Here is a 24,935-nt window from a genome sequence, read left to right as displayed (position 1 = left end):
GCACCCCCCCCCCCCCACAGGGCATTTTTATTTAAAAAAAAAAAGAGAGAGAGAGAGAAAAGAAAACTACCCCTTCATCAAAAAATGGTGATGAAAAGAGTTTTATGTTTAATTTTTCTAATGGCCATAATCATATGTATAGGTCTCTTTGTTATAACAAATTATACATCTATATTTGTCTCGGCCCCTAGGCTAACAAATGAATGGAACAAGAGGACGTGAATTCAAACATTTTATTTTCTTTGACTTCAAAACAAGACAACAAGTAAACATTATTTGTACCATGGCCTCCCCCACAAAATGTAGAAGTAAACTGTTAACTCATTCAAGGCAAATAAATACAACTTTCCAATAACTCTGTAGCCCACTCTCCATTTGCCCCCCCCCCCCCCCAATCCTACACCGCCAGTGTAAGTTAGTAAAAGACTATTTACACAAATAAAAATTACACAGTGATTATCTACATAATATATTGGCTGAATCATTTGGACAATTTTAAAATGTTTTATGCCAACACAAATCAAAATATTTCAGTGCTCTGTGAAAAGTATTTAAAAAAAAAACAAAAAAAACTTTTCAGTCAGATAAAAATTTTTCAATGTACAGACCATGAAGCACAATGCAAATTTCAAAACAAAAAATTATAATGTCTGTTTTTTGTTTGCTGTGTTTTTTTTAACATGTTTCCTTTTGAAACAAATATTGGAAAGCTTGAGAATGGAATACAAAATAACTGATTAGAAGCTTCAAAATAAATAAAAAAATCATTGAAATAAAATAGGTTTACAAAATTTGGGTAGCAATAAATCTGATAAAAATGTAATTAATAGTTAGTTTAATGATTTACTACAATTAAAGACATTTTTAATTCTTGTGTGGTAGCAGTGGTACATGAGACAGTACTGATATCTAGGGCAAGTCTCATGGTCTACTCAATCCAAGTACTTTTAACACATTTATAAGCATCACTATGACTAGATAGATACACATGTAAACAGTTATCTGAGATGACTTACAAACATTTAGGTCTCAAGGGAACATTTTATGAAGACCAAGGAGGTAAGAGCCTTATCTTACTAGTAATTGGTTGGGAAAAAAAAACTCTAAACATTTGATTATGTTTGTTTTAAATCATGGTAATGAGGAGACAAATGAAGCTTTGATGCTCTAGTCATCTTTCAACACCATTAAAATATACAACTTCAATGCGATATTTAGTGGTTGTCCAAGACAAGTCTGTCTGGCATTTTACATCTTTGAGAACATTACTTTCCCCTCGAAATTTCTTGCGTTACTAAAGAGGCCAATTCTTGATATACAGCTGCGATCACAGGTCCAAGACAAGACCACACAAGATAAAAACTTGCTTATTTTTAATTGAATCAGATCAAATTTGCCAAGTAATGGATGGCTGCCTGGTAGTGTCCTACATGCTCTGGATTGTTATTCTTAGGTCTTGACTCTCCCAGCCCACTCCTATCCCCCGTTGTACTGCATAGAACTAACATAGCAATAAACATCTGTATAAAAAGTGCACAAAACGATGACTCAATTGTTAATAAAGTCTTTCTAAAATTTGATAAATAAAAATAAAATTTGACAGAAATCTATCGATTCTTCCTCCTTTTATTGACATTACACGACATCATGTAAATGGGCTGCTACATTTTTGAAGTGCTAAGAAGGTAATGAACGCAAAATGTGATATTAGATCACAGAATGATTTAAAGGAGTTGATGTTCAGTAATTTCCTTATCCAATACTTGAAATAAGATTACAATCACTTTTGAATTAGGAAAAGTAAATTAAAACTCTCGACCAAAGCAAAATCAGAATAAAAAATGTTAATGGTCTTTTTTAAAATTTATTTTACGTAAAACATCTTTACAGTATATTATACGTTTTCAGAAATTCTTATATTTAGTTAGAGCTAAAAAGAAATTAAAAAATTGAAAATTAATCTTGAAATCATTTTGTGGACCGTCACCATAAAGAGGACTTTATTTTCTTTTCTGACAAAGGAAGGTAATTTTTTTTTTTTTAAAAAGGAAGGAAATTTATTAACGATACCATCAAAGGACGGACAACTTTCTCTACTGAGTATATCTTTCCTTTGATTCTAAAACAACACCTGAATGCTTTTTAACTATGGAACTGGTATGACAAGAAATACATATAACATTTTCTTTTTACAACGTAATAAATCATTCAACATGTAGCAATCAGCTGCTGTAAATAGGAAATTAGTAACATGTTTGGTACAAATGAAATAACATTATAGAGAAACTACAAACATTTTTCGTTAGTTTGTTAAATCATCACAGTTGCTTGTCCCTACAATTATTAGGTGTACCCAACTTATGGCATTGTTTCAGACTGTATCGACTGATACAGTAATTGATCACTCAGATTATTCTGTAATTTTCAAAGTGTTTTTATCTTCTCAATGTGGAGATATTGTTTTATTTTACATTTTTAGAAGTCCTCAATGCGTCTTGCTAGACTGTAAAAAGAAAACAGAAAGAAACAGACACTGTTGATATAATTGTTTCAAATCTTTGAATTCTTGCAATTAATAATTAAAACCTCTTTAAAACTGACTATGTATAAACTTGTATTAATTTGTTTTCTGCATCAAAATATTGTTTTTGTAAGACATTGTCATTATTTCTATGAAAACAGGTTAAAGCGTAGACGTAAAAGCTAAATTAATTCAATTCAGGCTTGACCAATTTAATAGCAATGATCCTTAAAAAATATAACATTTTTGTTTAGATTGGAAATGAACTGCGAATACCAGAAAGGAGTATTTCCTGATACTGACTTGAAGGGACACATTAGGATTATTTTCTGACACTGACATAAAGAGACACAATAGGATTCTCTCCTGACAGTGACATAAAGAGACACGAAAGGAGTATTTGCAGACACTTTGGAAGCAACGTTTTATAGCAACATCATTCACATATTTACATAATATAATTCAACACTTATAAATACAAAATAAATATATACAAACAATATCACATTTATCATGGATAAGAAGAAATTCAAAAATGTACAAGACATAAACTTACTATAGTAAAAACAGCATACAAATAAACTAAATTTAAAAACAAAAAATATAACCATATGAATTCCAAATGGAAACAAAACGAAAAAGTTAAAAAAAAAAGAAAGTTAACCTCTGATTCTGGACAGGAAGTAATATGTTACAACAAATAGTAGCACCAATCCAAACACAATATAACACATCAGCTTGCGGTTATTTTTGCCAGATCCAACCATGTGAGATAGTCGGTGCATACTCCCAGAGAGCAAGCCTTCAGAACTGCTAAAATCACCACTCTGTAGGACCGAAAAAAAGACCAATTGTTAGACTTCCACATTTCCTATAAACCAATTCATTAATATTTTAAAACATATCTTTTTTTTTTTTTCTGGTAAAGCTTTTTACAGCATATAGTACACAAATTTGACAAGTCTATAATAATAAGGAAAGCTTAATAAAAAAAACAACATCTGCAGTTAGTGTAATCAGGAGGTGATTACTATTACACTGAGATTATGAATATTATGACAAGTAAACTATGCAGTCTTTTAATGTTACATGTGTTTAAATTTATACAGTACAATACAATATTCTGTAAGGTTGTTATTCCCCTGAAGCTGTAATGGACATAAGTACTCCACTACCTATTAAATGCTTCCAAAGATATGCACCTCATATAACATCTGAAAATCAGTCCAAATTCTGACCTTCCTGTAGCTCAGACATTGGCGGAACTGCTATCACTGACAGGAGTAGGGGCTTGTTAGCATGGAAGGAAAACCCTGAATTTAAACCTTTGCTGCCTCGCAGATATACACAAACATGGCAAAAACCTTTAGGACTCAATCCTGAGAAAAATCAAGGAGTGAGTGATCATTAGGCAGCTAGCAGCACACAGTGCCACACCCTGATAGAACTTATGATGCCACCGCTCCACAGCTGCATGATGAGAGGGAACTGCTGTGTGGGCCACATTATTCCAACCATTGCTAATGCTCATTTCAATGAGATGATCCACTGTCGCTTTGAAACTGAAGGTGGCCAACACTGTTTACAGTTAATATATATGAACAATTTATGCATTTCTATGTTTGTTTCAATGAGATGATCCACTGTCACTTTGTAACTGAGGCAGGTCAACACTGTATATAGTTCATATATATATGAATAATTATGGCATTCCTATTTTTGTTACATGCTTCAACATATTGTATATGTCCGATATTCATTTTGTCCAGTTTTGTCTAATAACAAAAAAAAAAAAAAAGTGTGTAAATTTATTTTTTTTCCGCAAACAGTAGGATTTAAACCCACACATAGAAAGAAACTGTTGCATACAACAAACATCACAACTTGATTGACGACACTTTCATTCCAGTGAAGTATGAAGGAAAAAGGTGTTTGTTGTATGACCAAAACATGATACCATTTTCTAAATTTAGTCCAGATATTTTAAACGATTTCTCTCTTCCTTTTTTTAATTTTACACCCACAAACACACACACATGCATAGTTATTATGTTTACATTAATTACTTGTTCTGATAAAAACCAACTACTAAAATCAGTAACAACTTACCATGGAATCAATATATCTGTTGGAATCTTTGGACTCGGACTCAATGTCAAGTGCTATCTAAAGAGAACAACATAAGCAAAGTATTTATTCATAGGTTTTATAAAGTAGATAATTGATAACAAAAATTAATGTTAGTAGTTTCTAAGACCTTTTTAAGCAGCTAATCAATGAATAATCAAATGATTTTTAGTTTGTTGCCAAGATCTTTAAAAAAGCCTACTTTCTAGAGAGTTCCAGGTCAAACTTACTCGTTAGTTAAACCCAAATACAACATTGTAATAAGGCCTCTATGGCCATATTACAAGGTCTTGCAAGGACCTTCCTTCAGGGAACAGTACCAGGAGTTAAGAAGAAAAGGCAGAGAAAGCGATGGGAAGACAACATAAAAGAATGGATGGGCCTGCCAATGAAAGAGGTTCTATCCAAGGCAAAAAAAAGAGGAATGGAGAAAGACGGTCAACAAATCTTGTGTGGTGCCCCAACGGTCTAACAGACTCAGGAATAGGTGAAGGACAACATAAAGTCAATAGCTTTTTTTGCAGTTCATTCTGTCAGTAACTTGAGGATCCCTTTCTTAAAACAAGTAACATTGTTTGAGAAATGTGCTCATCTTCAACCATGAAGGAAGAGCTACATATATAAATCCTAAATTCTATTTATTTCTTACAATGCACTATGCATCAATGTTACAAGGAGTCTTTCAGCAAGCTTTCACAATAAAGTTCTTCTATTAACAAAACTAAAGTTGGAATTAATTCAATTAGAAGTTTAATCCCAGTACCTTCAAACTCATGAAATAAAATGAATAATCCTACAATGAAAAAAAAATTACATCAAAGACCATTCCATTGTATAAAACATAACCCAAATCACTTGTACACATCATAAATGTACCAAGGCAGATTGACTGACAGAAAGCTTTCAATTTTAAACAATAAACTGTGTACAATGAACAATGACTGACTCTATAAACTACTGATGACCACCAATTACCAGCATATTTCCCCATTTTTCCTTTTATAGTCTCCCAAATAGACTTTTCAAAATGATTATGTTATTTTTTACACTTCCTTCAAACTTTCTGAGGAATATTTTTTCCTTACTAATCCATAAATTCGCTTACAAAATATGAGTTCAAGATCTTTCTCGACATTTTCTTGACCAACACCTACCCCTGACTTGACCTGGCTTAACACACTCAGTAGCCACCATGTGCCATCAAGCATGACAATATAACATGATAAATGAATGTAGCAGTTATCGAGTCAAACAGTGCATACAAAGCATATCCTATCCAAATTATTCCATGAAAAAAAAAGAAATCATGATTGCACTTACCCCTTTCAATAATGATACTTTATCAGCCAGCCCTGTGACTCTCCGTTGATTCTCTGTATCCAACATTTCCTCCGAGCTGAGGGAAACTAAAACAAACAAACAAACAAAAAATTACGAATTATTTAAATATTAAAAAAAATGATGAAATGGAATGTCTTACTTGTGTGTCAGAATAAAAATTTTTCACCTATTATTGATCAAAATGCTTGTAACCAACAAAAAAAATGTATAGAGATATTCCTTCAAGAATAAAGATTAGTACATTCTTCTTACTAAGCTGTGGCTTAGTGATAAAGTGCTCAGCTTCTGAACCAGAGATTTTAAGTTCGAATCTGGTGAAGACTGGGATTTTTTTATTTTGGGATCTTTGGGTCCCTCTGGTACCTGACATTGGTCTGGGAAAAGTAAAGGCGGTTGGTTAGCTAGCCACATGACCCTATTGTTAACCATGGGCCACAGAAACAGATGACCTTTACATTATCTGCCCTATAGATCACAAGGTCTGAAAGGGGAACTTTTTACATTCTTTCTAGATACTAAGATAAAAAGACCAAAGCAAATATTAAGTTCTAGACAGCCACATAACAAAGACCACTTACTGCCTACTCATGACTAAACTTATTGTAAAAGAGTTCTATTAAATTCAAAGATCCACAACCAAATTTATGTTGACAACATAATTTTAGCATGGTGTCGAACACATCAGGAAATACCCACCAAAGAAATGTCAGAAAAAAATGATTTAAAAATAGAAATATGCAGACATTTGTGTACTAATCAATAAATGTAAGTAATTAGCTTTTTGTATAATTTTCTATAAAAGGAATAAATTTAATGACATTCTTTCTTGGTAAAGTATTTTTGGGAGGAAGAGACAATGAAGGATTCAATCATCAGCTCATCTAACCAGGCAAAACTTCTGCTTCAAAGAATGGCAACCTAGTTGTGCGGTGCAACTGACGGGCCAAACCAGGTGAGGGTTAGCCAGAGCTGGTATTTGGTGAAACTATGGTCTCTGTCCACCACCAGCATTCAAAGTCTAGTTGTGGCTGCATGGCCCTTGTCGAATAGGACTACCACGGCCATCAGGCATCATCTAGCAAACGCCATGACACTGTGGGACATGTAGAGCACACTGGTCATCCACTGCACCCCAAACCAGCTCCAGTTGTCTGCCACAGGACTTAGCTGGCAAGGTCCGAGAGAATGAGGCTAATGCAGTGCAAATCTCCCTCAATTAAATAAATATTTATCGCGCAAGCCACATTCTCATCTCCCATGTTCATCATTCAAAAAGCCCTGCGGTGATAGGTAAGTGGCAAAGTGGCAGGTGTGGATACAATGGCAGCCATAGCTACAGGTACAACCCATACCATTACCACATATGCGGCCAGCTAGATCTAGATCTATCTATACTAATCTATAGTCTATAAGAGTATAAGTGAGTCCATCTCTAGATCTAGAGCTCCCAGGATTTCTATCAATGTACTATAATTATAACTAGTATAACTTATACTACTTATAGAGAATTATATTATTTATATTATTATATTATTATATATACTAATAATTATTATAATACTAATAATAGACTATAGAGTCATTGACCTAGGCCTCTAGACTTACTAAGACTAAGAATAGAATTTAGATAAGAATAAGATTTTTAGCATAGGCATATGATAATAAGGCTGGCATTAACAACCAATGACTAAGACTAACAGTTAGTCACTAACTTCACTAAGTAAGGCCTAAGGCTAAGCTAGTAGACTAAGACTAAGTACTTTTAGTACCGCTAAGCGGCTAAGATTGTCTCACTCAACTCATTGTGACTGTGACGCTGTCTAGTCAACTTCTCAAGTCTAATGTGACTAAAGTCAAAGAGTCTACTCACTACTGTCTTAGACTTACTTTAACTCATTAGCTACTAATGCGCCCATCCCCCCTCAGTACTAATGCGTCCAAATGCGCCCGCCACAGCACACATACAGCGTGACTTGCGTAGCTCTCGTTTTCCTGCGCGACGCGTGGTGTGATTTTGAGCTGGCTGGGTTTTTTAAAAAGTAGAAATATAGATCGTTTCGTTAAAAAAAAGGATGTTTTTACGTCTTTCGCTTCAGTTTCTATGGGCCTTCGAAGTTTGTTGATTTTTTTTTTCGATTTTTCTTAGCTGCACAGGCCATTTTCTCAATGACCTTTCAATTTTTAGACCCGTTATCGCAAATAATACACTAAATACAGCTAATAATGAACTCGATATTGATCAAGACATTGATCATTAGAATTTAGCGCTACATTTAGACTTAGATCTAGTCCGATTCAGAGAGAGAGTGAAGGAAACATTAGATCGATCATCTAGCCTAGATCTAGACAATTCTGGATCTAGCGTCAATGAATCTTCAACATCTTTGACTGATATTTTGAACAGTTTTTATTTACCACATGAAAACTTTAGATGAAATAGATCTAGTTGGGGGTGTTCACAACGTTGGTTTGGACAATGGTTTGATTACTTTTGCTTTGTTATGCTAGAAGTCATGAAATCTGAGACACATGCAAAACCACATCAGCATGATGCCGTGTTCAGGCAACTAAGGGCCTCACGCGTACCCAGTGAAAGTCAGTAAATACTCAAGACATATACAGATTTTATATATAAGCATAATGTTTATTGTATAGGCCTACTAAATTCCTACTTAAAAACATTACTGGTCTTTGGGTAAAATTTAAATATTACCAAAAATTACAGATCTGATTGGGGGGGGGGGGGGGGGGGGGGTCCACCAAATTTAAAAAATCAGGCACTCGAACAAATTTTCGTCTTTGCCTGTTGTTTTTATTGTTTTAATCTTGTAAAACCTATTCAAAATCAAGTTATACATCATTTTAAAGGAAAGGTCATCCATTTCTCTTTTTTTAGAAGTATTTTTTGTTATTGATAGATGTTGTTTTATGTTATTTAAAATATATTTTGTAAAGTCAGTCTATTGATGTTTTGGAGTTACCTCCATTTGCTTAGTATTTAGAGAGATGCTGCTTAGGTGCTTAGGTATGGGCTTAGTAGCTAATGAGTTAATTATAATACTTGTAGGGATGTTAGAATATCCGGTGACACGCCCCTTTTATTAAGTCAAAAAACTGTTTCGACTTTTTTCTGACATTTTTTTTACATACCTTAAAGGTGCACTTTTTTAACCTATTAATTGAATACTTCTCTGTAAAAGAGTTATAGTTTTTGATTGACCAATAAAAATGGCTTCCGGGAATGAAATTACGCTTTCCCACGTGGAGTAGAAGGTTTCGTTTTATTAGACTTAAATAAAGGTTCGATTTCCCTTGTGTATAGTTTAAAAAGCTCAACATTCCCACGCCTTTTGACTCTCCAGTATTGTAGAGCATTTTTCTGGCTAAATTTCAGTGCTTTACTTTTCACATAATACTGTGCACTTTGGATGCTATTAATTTTTTAATATTTAGCAGTTGAATCTAATGCTGGAGGCCATTGTTAACCATTGTAATTTTAGCCTTCTTGTTTACATGCCAAGATAACAGTGATTGGTCAGATTGGTCATGTGACATCAAACAATTTTCTGATAGGTTGAATTATTATAGCAGTTTAAAAAAAACTTAGACTGAAATGATGTCAAAATGGCTGACATTGATTTATTTCTGCAGTTACTCATTTTGAAATAGATGTAGAATTAGATCTAATGAGTATATAATATGCAGCTTAGTGTTCAGATATTTTAATAACAATAAACTTTCATTTGAAACATGTTTTTGGACTAGTTGATTAATATATAAGAAATGGCAAGCATATTTATTCAACACATTCAAATCTCCTCACATCGTGCCCATTGGTTGCTATGATAAGGACAAGCACACATAGAAAATTTATTTTCTTTCAACCAGGAATCGTACATACATAATTCATATAAATTTAGAAGGCTCTTTCAAATCTACAACGTATCAGACAACAAGATTCTTAAAATAATTTTTCTTAAAAAAATTGTAACATCCCTAATACTTGTGAGACTTAGCCTAGGCCTACTCAGTTAACTCAGTCAAAGTTGAGAGTAGTCTAGACTCTAGTCTATAACTTTTGTTCTGTCGCTATTTAGAATCTAGATCTGTTGCTAAAACACTGTTAAAGATATAAAAAAAATCTATATATCTATATAGAGTATAGACATTACCTGCACCGTTTCTAGGTTTGCTTCGCCAGTCTGCCATGTTGACAATGTTTCGTTGTCAATAAAAATAAAAACCTTAACAGGAACGGTAAGGATAAAAAAGTATAATTAACAAAGATCACATACCTATATATCTATATATGGCCTCTTCTGCATATATATATATGCAAAGTCATTGATTTTCCTGGCTGACTTAGGCAACTCAAATAGCACTGGGGGTGCTGTGACAGTTCGCCTAACTCAATTCCCTACACTTCCAAGTCAGCAGCTGTTCTTAGCAGGATATCAAGAGAGAGGCCGGTCCATTCTTTTATGTTATCCATCTAGCTTTTGTAGTCCAGCAATAAACACTTTTTAAAAAAAAAAGGGGGGGGGGTAGTTGTAAAATTATAGAAATGTATAGAATCTCGACTAGATTTTAAAATCTGTTGTATTTTGAGTTAAAGCTTTTTCGCAAGAATATTTATTGTTTTATAAAAGTGAATTTACGTGGTGCCATAATATGTTTCTACCTACGGTCTGCGGGCTTTTTCAGTGCACGGCCCAAAAGTTTGGAACTCACTCCTCATTGATCTCAGACAGACAACATGCTATCCATACTACTTTCAAGAAGAACATTAATTAAAAGACAAATTATTATTATTATTATTATCTAAAAGTCACATGACAAAGTTGTGAAGTCCTGCCAGTGTGCTTCTTCTCTCTCTATTTTAATGACCTAGAAAAAAAGAAAAAGAATTTTCTTATCTTATCTTAAGCTTATATAATACAGACGCTACTTCAAAAAAGAAGATGATTACGTCCTACGCGTCATGCATTTGGTCATGCATATTAACCAATGACCTAAATCTTCAAATACAAAAAAAATAATTAAGAAAATACTCAGAAAGACAAAGATAAAGCCATATTCATCATTCCATATGCTAGGAAAAAATTATACAAATACTTCTTCGCTAGTGCTATTAGAGCATGGAATCAGTGTTTACTTTACTTTTGAGTCTTCTATCCTAAAGGCTTTCTAAATTTAGTGATTTTACTAAAGATGTTACTCTAGTGAATGTGAATATTCGTTTTTTATGAATCTGACTGCTCTGTTTTGTGTCTTTTCCAGTTTCTTAATGTTTTCTTGAGTTGAGGGGTCCCAAACAGGATACATATTCTATTATTGGCCTAACCAAGGTTAAATAACATTTTAGTTTTATGTTCTTATTTGATTTATAGAAATTTCTTTTAATAAGCCCTAATGCTTTGTTTGATTTTTTGATAGTTTCGTCCATATGGGGATTCCACGACAGTTTTTCATTTATTAAAATGATAATGATGTGCCCCCTCCCCCTTTAGTTACATGTGAGTTCCGCTAAGCGCACAGGATGACATTCTTCTATTTCTTCCCAAAAGACATCAGTTTAATATCCGAACAAGCTAAGATACTTTTAAAAGATATATTTTGAGAAATTGGGTTGATTTCGTCTGTAGGTTTTCCCATCGTTTGTCTTTATGGTGAATGTTTTTTGACGACAACTGCTTTCTGCCATGTTTGTCCTAGACGAACTCTCACTTTCTCTCCGACAGAGTAATATTTACGTAGTCTTGCTTTTGCATCGTATTTCACTTTGCTTCTCATCTGTCGTTCTTTGAGTCTCTGCATTTTCAGCTACCGATGGTTTCAATAGCTTGGGATCAGTCGGAATGATGTTCATGAGTCTTCTCCTCATCAGCAGTTGTGATGGTGCAACTCTGCGCGCACATTGAATAACAGATTTTGCATCTGACGTAAGTTTAATGTGATTCTTTATTTTGTATGTACCGAGTCCTTCGAATATTTGCTTATATTTTTTCATCAACACTTGTGGAACTTCATTATGTTGCTTGACATCGTGTACTTCGACATTTTTCTTTGCTTCAATTAGTTTTAAAGCCATAGATGTCTTCAGACCTAGTTTAGGATTTATACTTTTCTTGATCACGTACACATCATCTTTAACTTCTACATCGCCGACTTTAAATGTGACCGATGCAACTCCCTTCAGTTCTAATGCTTCATCCCCTAATGCTCGTAGGGTAGTATTTGAGTGCTTTAACTAACTATCAGTTTTTTAAGTGTTCCACGTTGACTCTGATATGACATTAGCTTTTGCTCCTGTGTCAATCTTCATTTTGACTATTTTCCCCATAATATTGTAATGATTGGAAGTCTATATAAACAATGGAAAAAGTCCAGTCGAAGTGCGGAAAAGACTAAAGTTCGAATAAAGAATATCTCTATGTTTGGTGCAGACCACTCTGAAAAGTTCTGGCGCTGTAACCTAAAAAATGAATGTAGAGCTCGTCTACACACAGATGCTGTAAACAAAGACCTTGTTCTAAATCAACTAGGCCAGCACAGCTATGGAAGAGATGTACAACTTCAGGCTGCCTCTATTTTAATAACAATTAAAAAGAGGGCTGCTTCTTCCACAGAGATTTCAACTTGTATTATAAACAGCGCTCTACGGGGAACTTCAGCAGCAGTGCATGCTGTCAGGGGAAGGTATGGCGAGAGTGAATATGTTACTTTGTTATTTTGGTATGATAATTATATCCCTTTGTTTATGTACTCCCAGGCCTAGGTTATGAATGTGAATAGGCTTGCACGTGTTATGAACTGAATGGTTTAGTCTTCATTGAATGTGCGAGAGAGTGTGTTAGTCAGTGAAGGTCTTGTTCCCAGTCCAGCAAGGTTGGACGGTTGCTTCCTGGACTGGTGTTTGTGTATTAATATTTACTGAGAGTTGGTGTCATTGTGTGCTTTATTGGATATTAAAGTGTTATTGTTATTCATGGATAGCTGGAGTTGAAGTTTATTTGTTAAAATGGACCTCATTCACCAATCGTAAACAAACAACATTTAGCCACGTGATAATATTGATAAAACAATGGGAAAAAAAACGTATCACGTGACAGCCTTTATGCATTGCGTAATTTGTATAGAAGAGATAGAGAACCGCGTGGCTAAATGTTGTTTGTTTACGATTGGTGAATGAGGTCCATTATTCTTATTTGAGTAACCCCTAACGAGCCAAGCAAGAAGAGAACCTAACACATGCGAAATTGCCTAAGAATGTAACTTAGCGGAGAGGAAATGCAACTTTGACTATTCCATTAGAATACCAAACAGAACTATATAGTTTCACCCATAGACTATATACAGGACTGCCAACTGTGCGCACCATGCCTATATTATTCAATTAAATAAGTTCCGTACACCGAGGCGTCCTTGGTTGCAGGGTAGTGTTAGAAGAATGACTTCCGGTGAATTAGTTTACTATATAAAGAGAACATCATTAAAGATCATGGTTTCACCTGAGCTGAAAGAAAAGTTTCTTTCTTGTGACTCTGGACAAAAATGACACTAAAATTTTTTTTACTATTCGGTAGAGAATTAACTGGCAGTTGGAGCAGTCAAATAAAAAAATCTTTACGTCGGTGGGACATCCAGAATCTCCCCTTCTGTATTCTCACAGATCTACGTTATTAAGGCAGAAAGAGGTGGTTCTGTACTGCCTGTCCTATATGCACTACAGCCAAACAAAGAAGGAGAAACATATCGCCGCATGTTTGAAGCAGTGAAAGAGTTGTGGTCAGATCTTAACCCTTCACCTGTTTCTGTGGACTTTGAGCTGGATGCTGACAAAAAAAAATAGGCGAATGAAATTGGCAGATGAAAATCTTCTTCCTATCTTATATAATACAGACGTTACATCCAAAAAAAAAAGATGATTACGTCCTACGCGTCATGTATATTAACCAATGACTTAAATTCTGCCAAGTCACTGGTTTTCCTAGCTAGCTCAGGCAACCCACCCCATGCTCCAATAGCACTAGAGAAGAAGGAGTATTTGTACAACTTTGTTCTAGCATATGGGATGAGGAATGTGCCTTTATCTTTGTGTCTTTCTGAGTATTTTATTATTGGACGCTAGAATGATAGTTGCATTAGCATTTGTTCCCATCGAGGACTTGGCTGTTGAAACACTGGCAAAACATAGATATATGTATCATTCTTTTTTCAAGAAATACAACAATGAACGTAAATAATGGGACCAAAACATTTCGCGCCAAAACGTCCTGTTTCGGGCTAATCTAGGGTGTAGTAATACATATGTAAAATCATGGTTTAGGTCTCCTGATGTAATGATGAAAGTACCTTATAATACTTTTCTGCACTATTTAGAACTGTAGAATCAAGTTTCTTAACTCTTGCTCATAGCACAAAGTAAATTTAATTGTTTAGTTGGCAAGAGTGATCTTTCAATATGTCACACTTGACATTGTTTTTTTAAAACTCTCCTGATATTCCTCCTTTTATTTTTCTAAAGGTTCCATTATATGGCCATCACATTTCTTCATAGCATATCATTATGTCTTTCTTTTTCTCTCTTACTGATAAAGAATATAAACAGGATCTTAATGAGCAAAATGTAGAAAAAAAACAAAAAAAAAAACTTTTATAGAGCGACATTGCATTATTATTTTTGAAATTAACAATTATTAATAATCAATTGATGCCTTTCAAAATTTTATTTTTTTTAAAGTTGCTTGCGTCAGAATTTCAACTCAAGGTCTCGAGCCTCCATGATGGAAGACTGATGTGTTAGCCACTTAGCAATTCAAGTACTTATAAAAATAGTAAAGTTTTTTTAATAAAAAAAAAAAAAAAAATCTTTTAAACAACTCTACACAAGGCTTATCTCCCCTTAGCATTGTACATTTCTATATAAAACAAAGTTAACTTTGAGGGTGTATTCTATTTTTTTCTCTCTTTCTGAGAGTCTATGTAATTGATATTTAGTTACTTATTTGGTGACTTACATTGGTTGTACCAAGTTTGAGCACCAAGTGCTCGTGAATTCATATGGATGCAATTTCTTCTATATAATGGTGAGTCACTATCCAGAGAAATAAGCAACCATCTTGCAAAGGCCAACAACACTTTTTGGTCACCTCAAAACTGAGAATATGGCTGAATAGGTCTCTTCAAATACTAACAAAAATCAATGTTTACAAAGCAGTGGTTCTCAACAAACATATGTATGGCTCTGAGACCTGGGTGCTCTATCGAAGCCATTTAAGGTTCCCTGAATGCTTCCATCAAAGTGCTTCCTTAGCTCTATAATGGGATTATGCTGGCAAGACTACATTCACCATTTGACAGCTGCACTGGGTCGGACAGTTATCCTGCATGGGTGATGACTGCATGCCAAAGGCGACATTCTTTGGCGACAGTGTAAAATAGGTGCCCCCTACCTTAAGGATCAACAGTGGTAACATTTAGCCATCACTGGCATAGATGAAAGTAGCTGACAGCAAATGGCCTCTGAAAGAGACAGTTGGAGAGCTATCACAAAGGAAGTGGGACACACATTTGAGAAAAGCCCTTAAAAACTAAATAGACCACCGTCAGACATCTTTGTCTGTTGTTCAGTGTACGATATTGGTACTGTAAGTATTAATAATAGTTTGGAAAGTCATCAATTTAACAATTTTCTTCAAATATATACTAAGCCACTATCTAGAATCATACCCTAACCATGTGGTGTTACATTAATCATGTACCTACATTGATCTTATTGACTGGATGAGGGCCTAAAATACCTAATACCAATTATGGAATCAAAATATAACTTGACTTTTTGGGGCCTCTTGTTTACACACAAAAGACATAAATCATGGTACTTTAAAATCATTATGATTGTGTTTTTTAAAATATAGTTTGAGATACTAATAAAACTACACCAATGGACAAAACAGGCATATCCACATTTAAATTGGTTTATTTTGTACACATATTGAAACAACCAACATAAACTTCGATATGATCTCACTGTTCAAAAACATGGACATTTCAATTTATTAAAATTTCAATCGAAATTCCAGCAAAGTCATTTAATACCATTTTATGAAATGTTATTGTAAAGATAGCATATTTATACATTTGATGTGTAACAATCTGAAATCTATATTGTGCTAATTACCAGTTCAAATGAAATAGTATTCCACAGATTATTGATGTGCAAAAAATGCCAAAAGGGTAATGAATTTTGAACAATAATAATAAGTGATTAAAAAAATGCCAAGGTGTAATGGAAAAACAATCACAATAGTGGGTACTTTTCAAAATCGTGGCTTAACTTTCAAATAATGCTATACCAGTACTAATTACATAACAAAAAGAAAGAAAAAATGAAGTGAAAGCAAATGACCATCAAACAGAAGAAATCTTTCAGCTAAGAAACTTTTGTGGACATGCGAAGTATCTTCCTACTATTATGTGACACACATTCCACGACGCATAGGACATAATCATCTTCTTTTTTGAAGTAATGTCTATATTTTAAAAGATAAGATAAGCTAGTTCTATCTGATACACCTATACATGTTGTTTATTTGTTTTTGTATTAACAGATTAAAAAAAAAAAAGGTGCTGAATGGTAAAAAGCTAAAAAGCACTTAGGTGAGGAAATGAGAGCCCTGGACTCTTCTCATTAAAAGTTTACATTTATTGTTTAATTTAATGAAATATTATCAATTTTAAAATGTCTATGTACCCTATCTATTTTGTCAAAATTTTTTGTTATCATTTAGCTGCCACAAGAGATCCTCATATGAAGTGTTTTAGACAATCCTTTAAGCCTAAATCCATTACAGGATGGCAGTAGCTAGTGATGGACATAGTACGAAGATGGAGCCATCAAGACAACAGTCCAGAGTGCATGCAACAAGACAACCCAGTCATCCCCATTGGTCACAGAAATTGCAAAAACTTCACGATATAAAGGGTCACTAAGCCTAGAAAGAAACTTTAAACAGATAAACCCAGAAAATACATTCTGAAAGTATCATTTTAAAGAGCTCTGTTACCTATTAAAAGTTTTCTCAGCTGATAAGAATCTGGTTATAGGAATTAGAATCCAAACATTTTAAAAGTAATAGGACTAAGACCTAGTTCCATGTTGATAATGTTGCAAAATTAAAATGAATACATAAAACATTAACACTTGGCATCTGTGACACCCATAAATGAAACAAAAATATAGCACTTATACGTTGTTTAGAGAAATACTATTTAAAAACAAATTCTCAAAATTTGCGAATTAGACAATAACATAATGTATGAATGAATGACATAATGATGTTTACCTTAAAAATGAGTTTATTTTACAGAGACTAGATTCTGAAGACAAATATTCTTACTAACTGAAATACCCACTGTCTTTATATTTCTGATACAACACATCATTTTCTCTGACAACAAAAGAAAGAGTCCTGTTTTTGTAATATTCGGAGTCCATTGCGATATTGTCCATCACTTCCTGTATGAGGTGGGCTCTGAGTACATCTGAACCTGGTGCATCAAACTTGACATGTGTGAAGTGGACGTGGAGGTGATAGTAGGATGGCTGATAATGGAAGTACACACGCAGCTTGTCTGAAGTCACATTAAACTTCTCTTTTATAGCTGTCTGCAATCAAAGAAAAATACACTTGTATTTTCTGTTTCCAAGCGACATGCTATGTCTGCCCTCTAACTTAAAGCTCCAGAGTTTTATTGCATTTTGCAGACAATATGAAAAACTAGCATATAAATGTTTCACCTGCTTTCACTAACATTAGGAAGAAATTTAGTACAACTATTAACTCTATTTCAAACTCACTGACAGATAAATTCTCATAATAATGCATTGTAAAAGTTTGAAGAGAGTGAGAATTTTCAGTCAAACTGTTAATGTATATTTTAAAGTTTTACATCTTATTATTATAATAAGAATTTAAAAGAAAGGTATTATTTCAATGCTCTTATCTTTTTTTTTCTCTCTCCCCCAGACTCTAGAGAAAGGAATAATTTCTTACCTGCCCTAACTTGAGAATATTTTCTAACAAAGGTAGGTGTTCCCCTCTGAGGTCACGAATAGACTTTATGCCACGCTTGTGTACTATGGCGACCGCGTAGAGAGCATCCATGTGTTTTCTGTCCCATTTCATGTCAGGGACCATGACAAAACCAACATCAGGATCTGGATCATCTACAATGATTCGATCAGCCTCTTTTTTCTTTTCTAGTATGTTGTACACCCACTAGAAATACATTTTTTGGTGAAAAAAAATAAAAATATATAATTTGTGTTGAAGACACATATTATTTTTTATGTACGACAGAAACTTTTATGATACTGACATGGAGATTAGTATTCCTTTCACAAAATATTTCTGAACCAACAGCAAACTTAACATTTAATTAAATTACAAACTTTTATTATTTTTCTACAGTCCCTAAGCTAAGATGGGCTGATCAAGTTGTCAAATAGTTGGTTTCTAAAACAACCTTTCTTTGTGGGAGGTATACAAGAAAAAGCACTCACAGAGAGAAGGCATGAAGATAATACTTCTCAAAGAAGGTAGAATCAACACATCAATGTGGTAAATATTAGCTCAAGATCAGTCCTCTTGGCATGGAGCTGTGAGTGTTGGAGATTTTTTTTGGCTATGAAACAAAGAGAACAGACAATAAAGAGGCTAATGAAGAATTAAAAAAAAAGAAATTGTCTTTACATCATTACTGCCCATCCAAATATAAACAGAGAAATGGGATTATCAGGAAGAAGTTTCACCACAATAGTTGTTATCAATACAACGAGTCTACAATTAAAGTACCAAACAGTAGGTTTAAATCATATGAATACAAACATTGTTCTTATTGAATACATTAATCATATCCCTCTGACACCATTTATTTTAGTTTAGAGCTTCTTGAAAATTTAAGATGATACACATAATATGGTTAAAACATGGTGTAAGTGAAATGTTTCTCAAACTTTTACAAGTGGCGCCCATCCGCCATATAAAAAATTTCATGCACACACCGCCTCTTTAGTCAGCTAGGGTCTGGGGGAGCACTCTAAACTTAGCTCCCAGTAGGGTCCTGGAGGTTTTAAGAATGTAATGAAATAGAAAATAAACTCACATACTTATAATTTGAAAACAGTTTTTCAGTTTTTATTTGTGTTTTTCTGTGTTCTGACCTTCATAATTTCCTGGTGTCTACAACGCACATATGTATACATTTTAACCATAGGAAAGGGAGTTTATAAAAAAAAAGAATGTATTAAAAAGGGATTGTTCAAATTAAGTCTAATAAAGAAGAAGGCAACACTGGCAAAAAATACTATTATGTGAAGGACATTTAAGATAAATATAGTGATTCTGCTGTTCAGATATAAAAAAAAAGTTGAAAATATTCATATTTGAAATTTCTTAAAAAAGAATTGAGTTGTTATTGTTGCATATGCCTCTATGAAAACAGAAGACATTTTTAAAGCTAAACTTAGAAGATGAAAAAGTCTTACTTAAAATACTATATAACATTGTCATTTTATCTTACATATTACAGACGTTACATCAAAAAAGAAGATAATTATGACTATATTCATTTCATGTGCCAATTTAGTCATGCATGTTTGTATGTTAATCAATGACTTAAACTCTGCTAAGTCGTTGGTTTTCCAGGCTGATTTTGGCAACCCATTCCATTCTCTAATAGCAAAAGGGAAGAAGAAGCACTTGTACAAATTTCTAGCGTTCTAATTGATCAATATTCAAACATGGATTTATAACTACAATGAAAATAAATTCCTTTTTTTTTTTTGGTCTTTAGAAAAGCACCTGGTTATCAGGTTGTTGCCCACACCAGTTTAAGAAACGTTGGTCCAAGCCACATGACAGGTATAAGACATGTCACACATTAAGTTGAGAGCAAATAGAATTTGTACTCTTACCTGTAAACTTAAATTGCTATTTTGTATACATGGCAAGGTGACAGTGTTATACAAGTGCTGAGTTTCATGAATGATGAATGGTTCATGCTCTGAGTATTTAATTATATGCTTGTCAGTAGCTGGGCAAATAACAGTCGCTTTGATATCTGGTTTGAGATAAGAAAATATTACAGCATTACAGTTAACATGTACATTTTATTATTGCGACAAAGTTTAGTGAAGAAGAATGAGGAAACCTAGATTAAGTGGACATTTTCATAGGTTTTCATAAGTCGCAGACAATCCTAAGCAGGGAGAATGATTTTTAGAGCCTCTACGGATAGTCTGTGATGCAGAAATGCTGACTCTTTAAAAAAAATATTAAAAAATGTAAAAAATCATAAAAATTTGGCTCCATATATCTAATAACAAAATATAAAAAAACACTAAAAAACAAAAACAATGTGTATACAGTTCAGGCCCAACTTTTGAGAATAGTGGCTCTTCCACAGTTTTGTATTACTACACTTTAGAAATTTCTACTTGAGACCACAATGACTAAAATTTGTTAAGAACAAAGAGAGACCACCAACACTACTTCCACTTAACAATTCATAAATTATATTTGGTAAGATCTTGGACAATGGTGTGACATGGTATTTTTAATGGTCAAACAAGTGCCCAGCATATATTTATAGGAAATGAAAAAAAAAAAAGGGAGAATAAGAGACAGCAAGCATGAATAAAGACAGCTAGAGATAATAGTTTCCTACTCATACACTTCTAAGCTTTAACTTCATTTATTAAATGGATATACACTAACACTGCCCACCCTTAAGCCAGTTGATTTCTCCTTGTATTAAGTATTCAACAATTCTTCTCTAGCTGGACAATGATCAAGCTGTTGGATGAGCTTACTGTTGAGACTGCAAATTTATAATTAGCCATGGAAGAAGAAACTCTCCAGACATCCATAAAATAATAAATAATTATAGCGCTACTTTCATGCTTATAGCATACTCAGAGCGCTATCATCATCATCATCACTCTTTGAGTTCCTCATGGAACATAGGGCCTCGACAAAAACACGCCACTCTCCACTGTCTCTTGCTAGCTTTTTGATGGTGTCCCAGCTCTTCCCGGTCTTCTCTGCTTCTTCAAGTACACTGCGTCGCCATGTTCTTCTTGGTCTTCCTCTGCGTCTTGTTCCCTGGGGGTTCCACTCTAAGGCCTGCCTAGCTCTGTTGCTGGTATCTTTTCTAAGGGTGTGACCAATCCATCTCCACTTCCTCTCTAAGATCTGCACTTCTATATTTTTCTGTCCACTCATCTCCCACAGTTTGGTGTTTTCTACTTTGTCATACCAGTGTATTTTTAGGATATTTCTCAGGCATCTGTTGATGAAGGTCTGTATTTTTTTTGTTGTGGCTTCAGTTGTTCTCCATGTTTCAGAACCATACAGTAGGACAGCCTTGACATTAGAGTTAAAGATTCTTAGTTTAGTCTTGTTTGAGATGTAAGGAGATTTCCAGGTTGGTTTTAGCTGTGTAAATGTCTGACGTGCTAGATTTATATGGCGTTTAATGTCTTCATCTGTTCCACCTGATATACTGACTACACTCCCAAGGTATATAAAATTTTCTACTTGGTCTATTGTCTGAGAATCCAATACTATGTCTCCACTTTGTTTATTGAGCGCTATGGTCATCTCATTTGTGGACCAGTGAGAGGGGGTATCTGGGAGAAGGTTTTCCATGCTGCCTGTAGCGCTCAGTAAACACAACTCTGCTCGAGTCGGGTGTCGAAACCCAAGCCCCTTTCATTGGTAGACAAGACAAGCTAAGTTCAAGCGTACTTAGCCTCTCGACCATGCTTCTCATTATCCATACCAGCCATTTTCAACCTCTGCCCCTCTGCTTTATTAATAGCTATGGCATAACAGATTTTAACAGAATATTCCCATGCTTGAAATGGAAATTTGACCAATGGAATCAGCTGTATGAAGGCAGTTTCTCCTTGCTTCATACGTTTGTAAAAATGATGACTTTGATGAGGTTTTGCTTCCGGGATTGGATTTTATTCGAAACCTTTAGCCATTGCAGTTTTTGGAGGTTAGTTTGTGGTGACCGGTCATTTCACCCCCGGTCACTTCATCCCCAATTAAATATTTTATTTATAAATATGATTATGTAGAATGCTTTTTGACATTTTATGACCTGTTACTAAAGCGTTTATAGTGTTTCCTCTTCCACTTTGTTTTCTTAATGAGAAATCTTATATATTATATTGTAAATCTGGGGTGTACTTAGCTATAGTGCTTCTTTTGGACGTGGGGGTTGTAATATCATAATTTTATCCGGATCGAAGGCCAAGGTTTGGTGGAAGTAGTAAAAAATCATTTGAGAGATAGAAGTGCGATTAGAATAATTATGATCATGCTGCTGATAACTTATCATCAAAGACCAAGGTGTGGTGCAAGTAGTGGAAATCTTTTGAGAGATAGAAGTGCGATTACAATAATTATGACCGTGCCGCTGATAACTTATCATCAAAGGCCAAGGTGTGGTGCAAGTAGAGGAAATCTTTTGAGAGATAGAAGAGCGATTACAATAATTATGACCATGCCGCTGATAATTTATCATCAAAGGCCAAGGTGTAGTGAAAGTACGACCATGTTTCACTTTATTTTATTTTTCAATCGCTCTTTCTTGAAAATGGGCGCGTCATTTTTAGCCTTGAAATAAAATTTTATTTTTTTCTAAAAAAAGGCGGAGTTCACCCATCCTCGGGATATCATGTCGCCTGTATAAGTTTTGCTTTAATTCCTTTTAAACATTAACGTGTTACAATTTTGTCATTTAAATAAAAAATGAATACATTAAATATTGCTCATTTCATGATTTTTAAAATTACAATTTGTTAGAAGATAAAAATGATCAGATGATGAAAATATCAGGGGATGAAATGACCGGGGATGAAGTGACCAGGGATGAAGTGACCGGGGGATGAAGTGACCAGGGATGAAGTAACCGGGGGTGAAGTGACCAGGGATGAAGTGACCGGGGATGAAATGACCGGAAACCTTAGTTTGTATATTACTAATCAAGTAGATTGGATTTATATATATTTAATATATATATATATATATATCTATGTCAAACTTTACTAATATTCTTTTCAAGTTTTTCTCTTTCGCGACGAAAATAGAAATTTTGCGAAAATGGGTTTACACCCATATCAAATACTATGGAAACGGGTTTACCTGATTTGTTAAAAGCTTGTTTATTAGAGATAAATGTAGCTCTTAAAATGAAAGAAGCATGATGAATGGGATATAAGGTACAATTAAAACAGGTTTACCCGATTTGTTAAATGAATGGGAATATAAAATAACTCAGGAGGTCTACATTTGCAGATATAAGGAAGGAATTTGTGTAGAAATGCTTTTGAAACACACATTTGAAGGTTAATTTGATTAAATAATGACATCAATAGACTAAATTTTATATTTTCATGTGTCAAAGTTAAAAACTGTCTGTAGGTCAGTAGGTGCAAATTGTAGTTAAAATTAGATCAAGATCTAGATCCTTTTGATAGTCTCATGTAAACATGGACAAGATGACTAGTCACTAGATCCATGAAAAAGTAATATTTTCATAGTAGAGTTAATATAAAGGCGACTTTTTTAGGGCTACTATACATACATTATGGTTCCAGTTACTGAGTTAGTACCCAAGGAACATTTAAATGCTAAGTTTTATCAAGATTGCAGATTGGTCAATAGTCAAACGGTTGTGATTTCTATGCATACACCCATACATACGCCTTACTGCCATACTGGTTAACTGGTTTACTAAGTTACTTTCTGCTTTGGCTTTAGTAAAGATTTATAATTAGAATTTATTATGATTAGAAAATAATTAGATTAATAGATATCATATTCACAGTCATAATGAGTGACATATTAATAAAATATTATCATAATCATATTGATGATTTTCACACCACTTAGAGTACTTGTAACTTGTTACTTAGACTTAGAGTGTTTACTAGTGTTAGAGTCTTAGTTCTAAAGAGTACTATCGTAACTATCTAGATCTAGATCTAAGTCTTTTAGTTCACTTACCAGCGTTAACAATATCCTTAAAGTTAAATACGTTATGTGTACTGTAAATATCGTTGTGTAAAGTTTCCAGTGTTTCAGTCAAACGTATATTGTCTACTAAGGAAGACGTATTGAAAGCATTTCTCTCCAAAATTACAACAGCATCATTATTAATAATAATATGATCATCATCATGATTTTCACACGTTTTTGAACCATCCTCGACACCGGCAACTCTCTCGGGAATAGGCATTGTACCATGCAAAGTGATCAACTTATGTCGAGCATCTTCCCGAAGCACTTTAATTAATTTAAAATCTTTAAAAATAGAAGATAGACACTTATTCCCGGCATCATTCTCAGTTTCACTATGTTTTCGTTTTTTGGTTTCTATTTTCTCCATTTTGAATTAATGCAAGAAACTAGTTTTTGTGATAAATAGATCTAGTCATGACTATTTGCACAAAACATGTATAAATTTTTTTTACCTCCCCTCCAACCACTTAGAGATCCTCCAAGTATGACGTCCGCTGCATACGCCCCTGTGTCATGGAATGTTGGACTGCCTTCGTCTTACATAATACAGACTTTAAAAAAAAAAAAAGATGATTACGCCCTACGTGTCATGCATCTATCTATTCATGCATGTTAACCAATGGCTTAAATTCTTAGTCACTGGTTTTCCTGGCTAGCTCAGGTAACCCATTCCATGCTCTAATAGCACTAGGGAAGAAGGAGCATTTGTACAAATTTGTCCTAGCATATGGAACGAGAAATGCCTTTATCTTTGTGTCTGAGTATTTTATTAGATTTTGTACTTGCGGTCCCATCTAGCCATTTGCTAAGAAAAAAACACTGCGACAACAAAGCAAAGTAACAAA

At 34.1% G+C, this 24,935-nt stretch overlaps 2 protein-coding genes across 2 annotated transcripts; both read right to left on the bottom strand.

The window, feature by feature from the left end:
- Positions 1-218: 218 nt before the first annotated feature.
- Positions 219-10,239, bottom strand: LOC106066740 (BET1-like protein). Its single transcript, XM_056044803.1, has 5 exons — positions 10,162-10,239; positions 5,969-6,054; positions 4,631-4,687; positions 3,186-3,348; positions 219-2,503 (listed from the first exon to the last, which is right to left on the bottom strand). Exons 1-5 carry the CDS (start codon positions 10,196-10,198, stop codon positions 2,499-2,501), a joined length of 348 nt encoding a protein of 115 aa, XP_055900778.1. The 5' UTR covers positions 10,199-10,239; the 3' UTR covers positions 219-2,498.
- A 5,714-nt stretch (positions 10,240-15,953) lies between these two features.
- LOC106066742 (m7GpppX diphosphatase-like) lies at positions 15,954-24,503 on the bottom strand. The gene is made up of 4 exons (XM_056045093.1): positions 24,076-24,503; positions 19,971-20,116; positions 18,049-18,273; positions 15,954-17,660 (listed from the first exon to the last, which is right to left on the bottom strand). Exons 1-4 carry the CDS (start codon positions 24,455-24,457, stop codon positions 17,391-17,393), a joined length of 1,023 nt encoding a protein of 340 aa, XP_055901068.1. The 5' UTR covers positions 24,458-24,503; the 3' UTR covers positions 15,954-17,390.
- Positions 24,504-24,935: the final 432 nt, after the last annotated feature.

Source organism: Biomphalaria glabrata, chromosome 10 (genome assembly GCF_947242115.1).
Source record: "Biomphalaria glabrata chromosome 10, xgBioGlab47.1, whole genome shotgun sequence".
Taxonomy (NCBI): Eukaryota; Metazoa; Mollusca; class Gastropoda; family Planorbidae; genus Biomphalaria; species Biomphalaria glabrata.
This window is presented reverse-complemented; position numbering and strand designations above follow the sequence as displayed.

What these genes read in the sequence shown, in the direction of transcription:
- LOC106066740 (XM_056044803.1), bottom strand. Translation starts at nt 10,198, where the DNA reads ATGGCAGACTGGCGAAGCAAACCTAGAAACGGTGCAG. An exon ending in CAAACCTAGAAACGGTGCAG is followed by an intron (nt 6,055 to 10,161) that starts GTAATGTCTATA and finishes TGTTTGTTTTAG; the next exon opens with TTTCCCTCAGCTCGGAGGAA. An exon ending in AAGTATCATTATTGAAAGGG is followed by an intron (nt 4,688 to 5,968) that starts GTAAGTGCAATC and finishes TGTTCTCTTTAG; the next exon opens with ATAGCACTTGACATTGAGTC.
- LOC106066742 (XM_056045093.1), bottom strand. Translation starts at nt 24,457, where the DNA reads ATGGAGAAAATAGAAACCAAAAAACGAAAACATAGTGAAACTGAGAAT. An exon ending in ATAGCAATTTAAGTTTACAG is followed by an intron (nt 18,274 to 19,970) that starts GTAAGAGTACAA and finishes ATGTATTTCTAG; the next exon opens with TGGGTGTACAACATACTAGA. An exon ending in ATATTCTCAAGTTAGGGCAG is followed by an intron (nt 17,661 to 18,048) that starts GTAAGAAATTAT and finishes CTTTGATTGCAG; the next exon opens with ACAGCTATAAAAGAGAAGTT.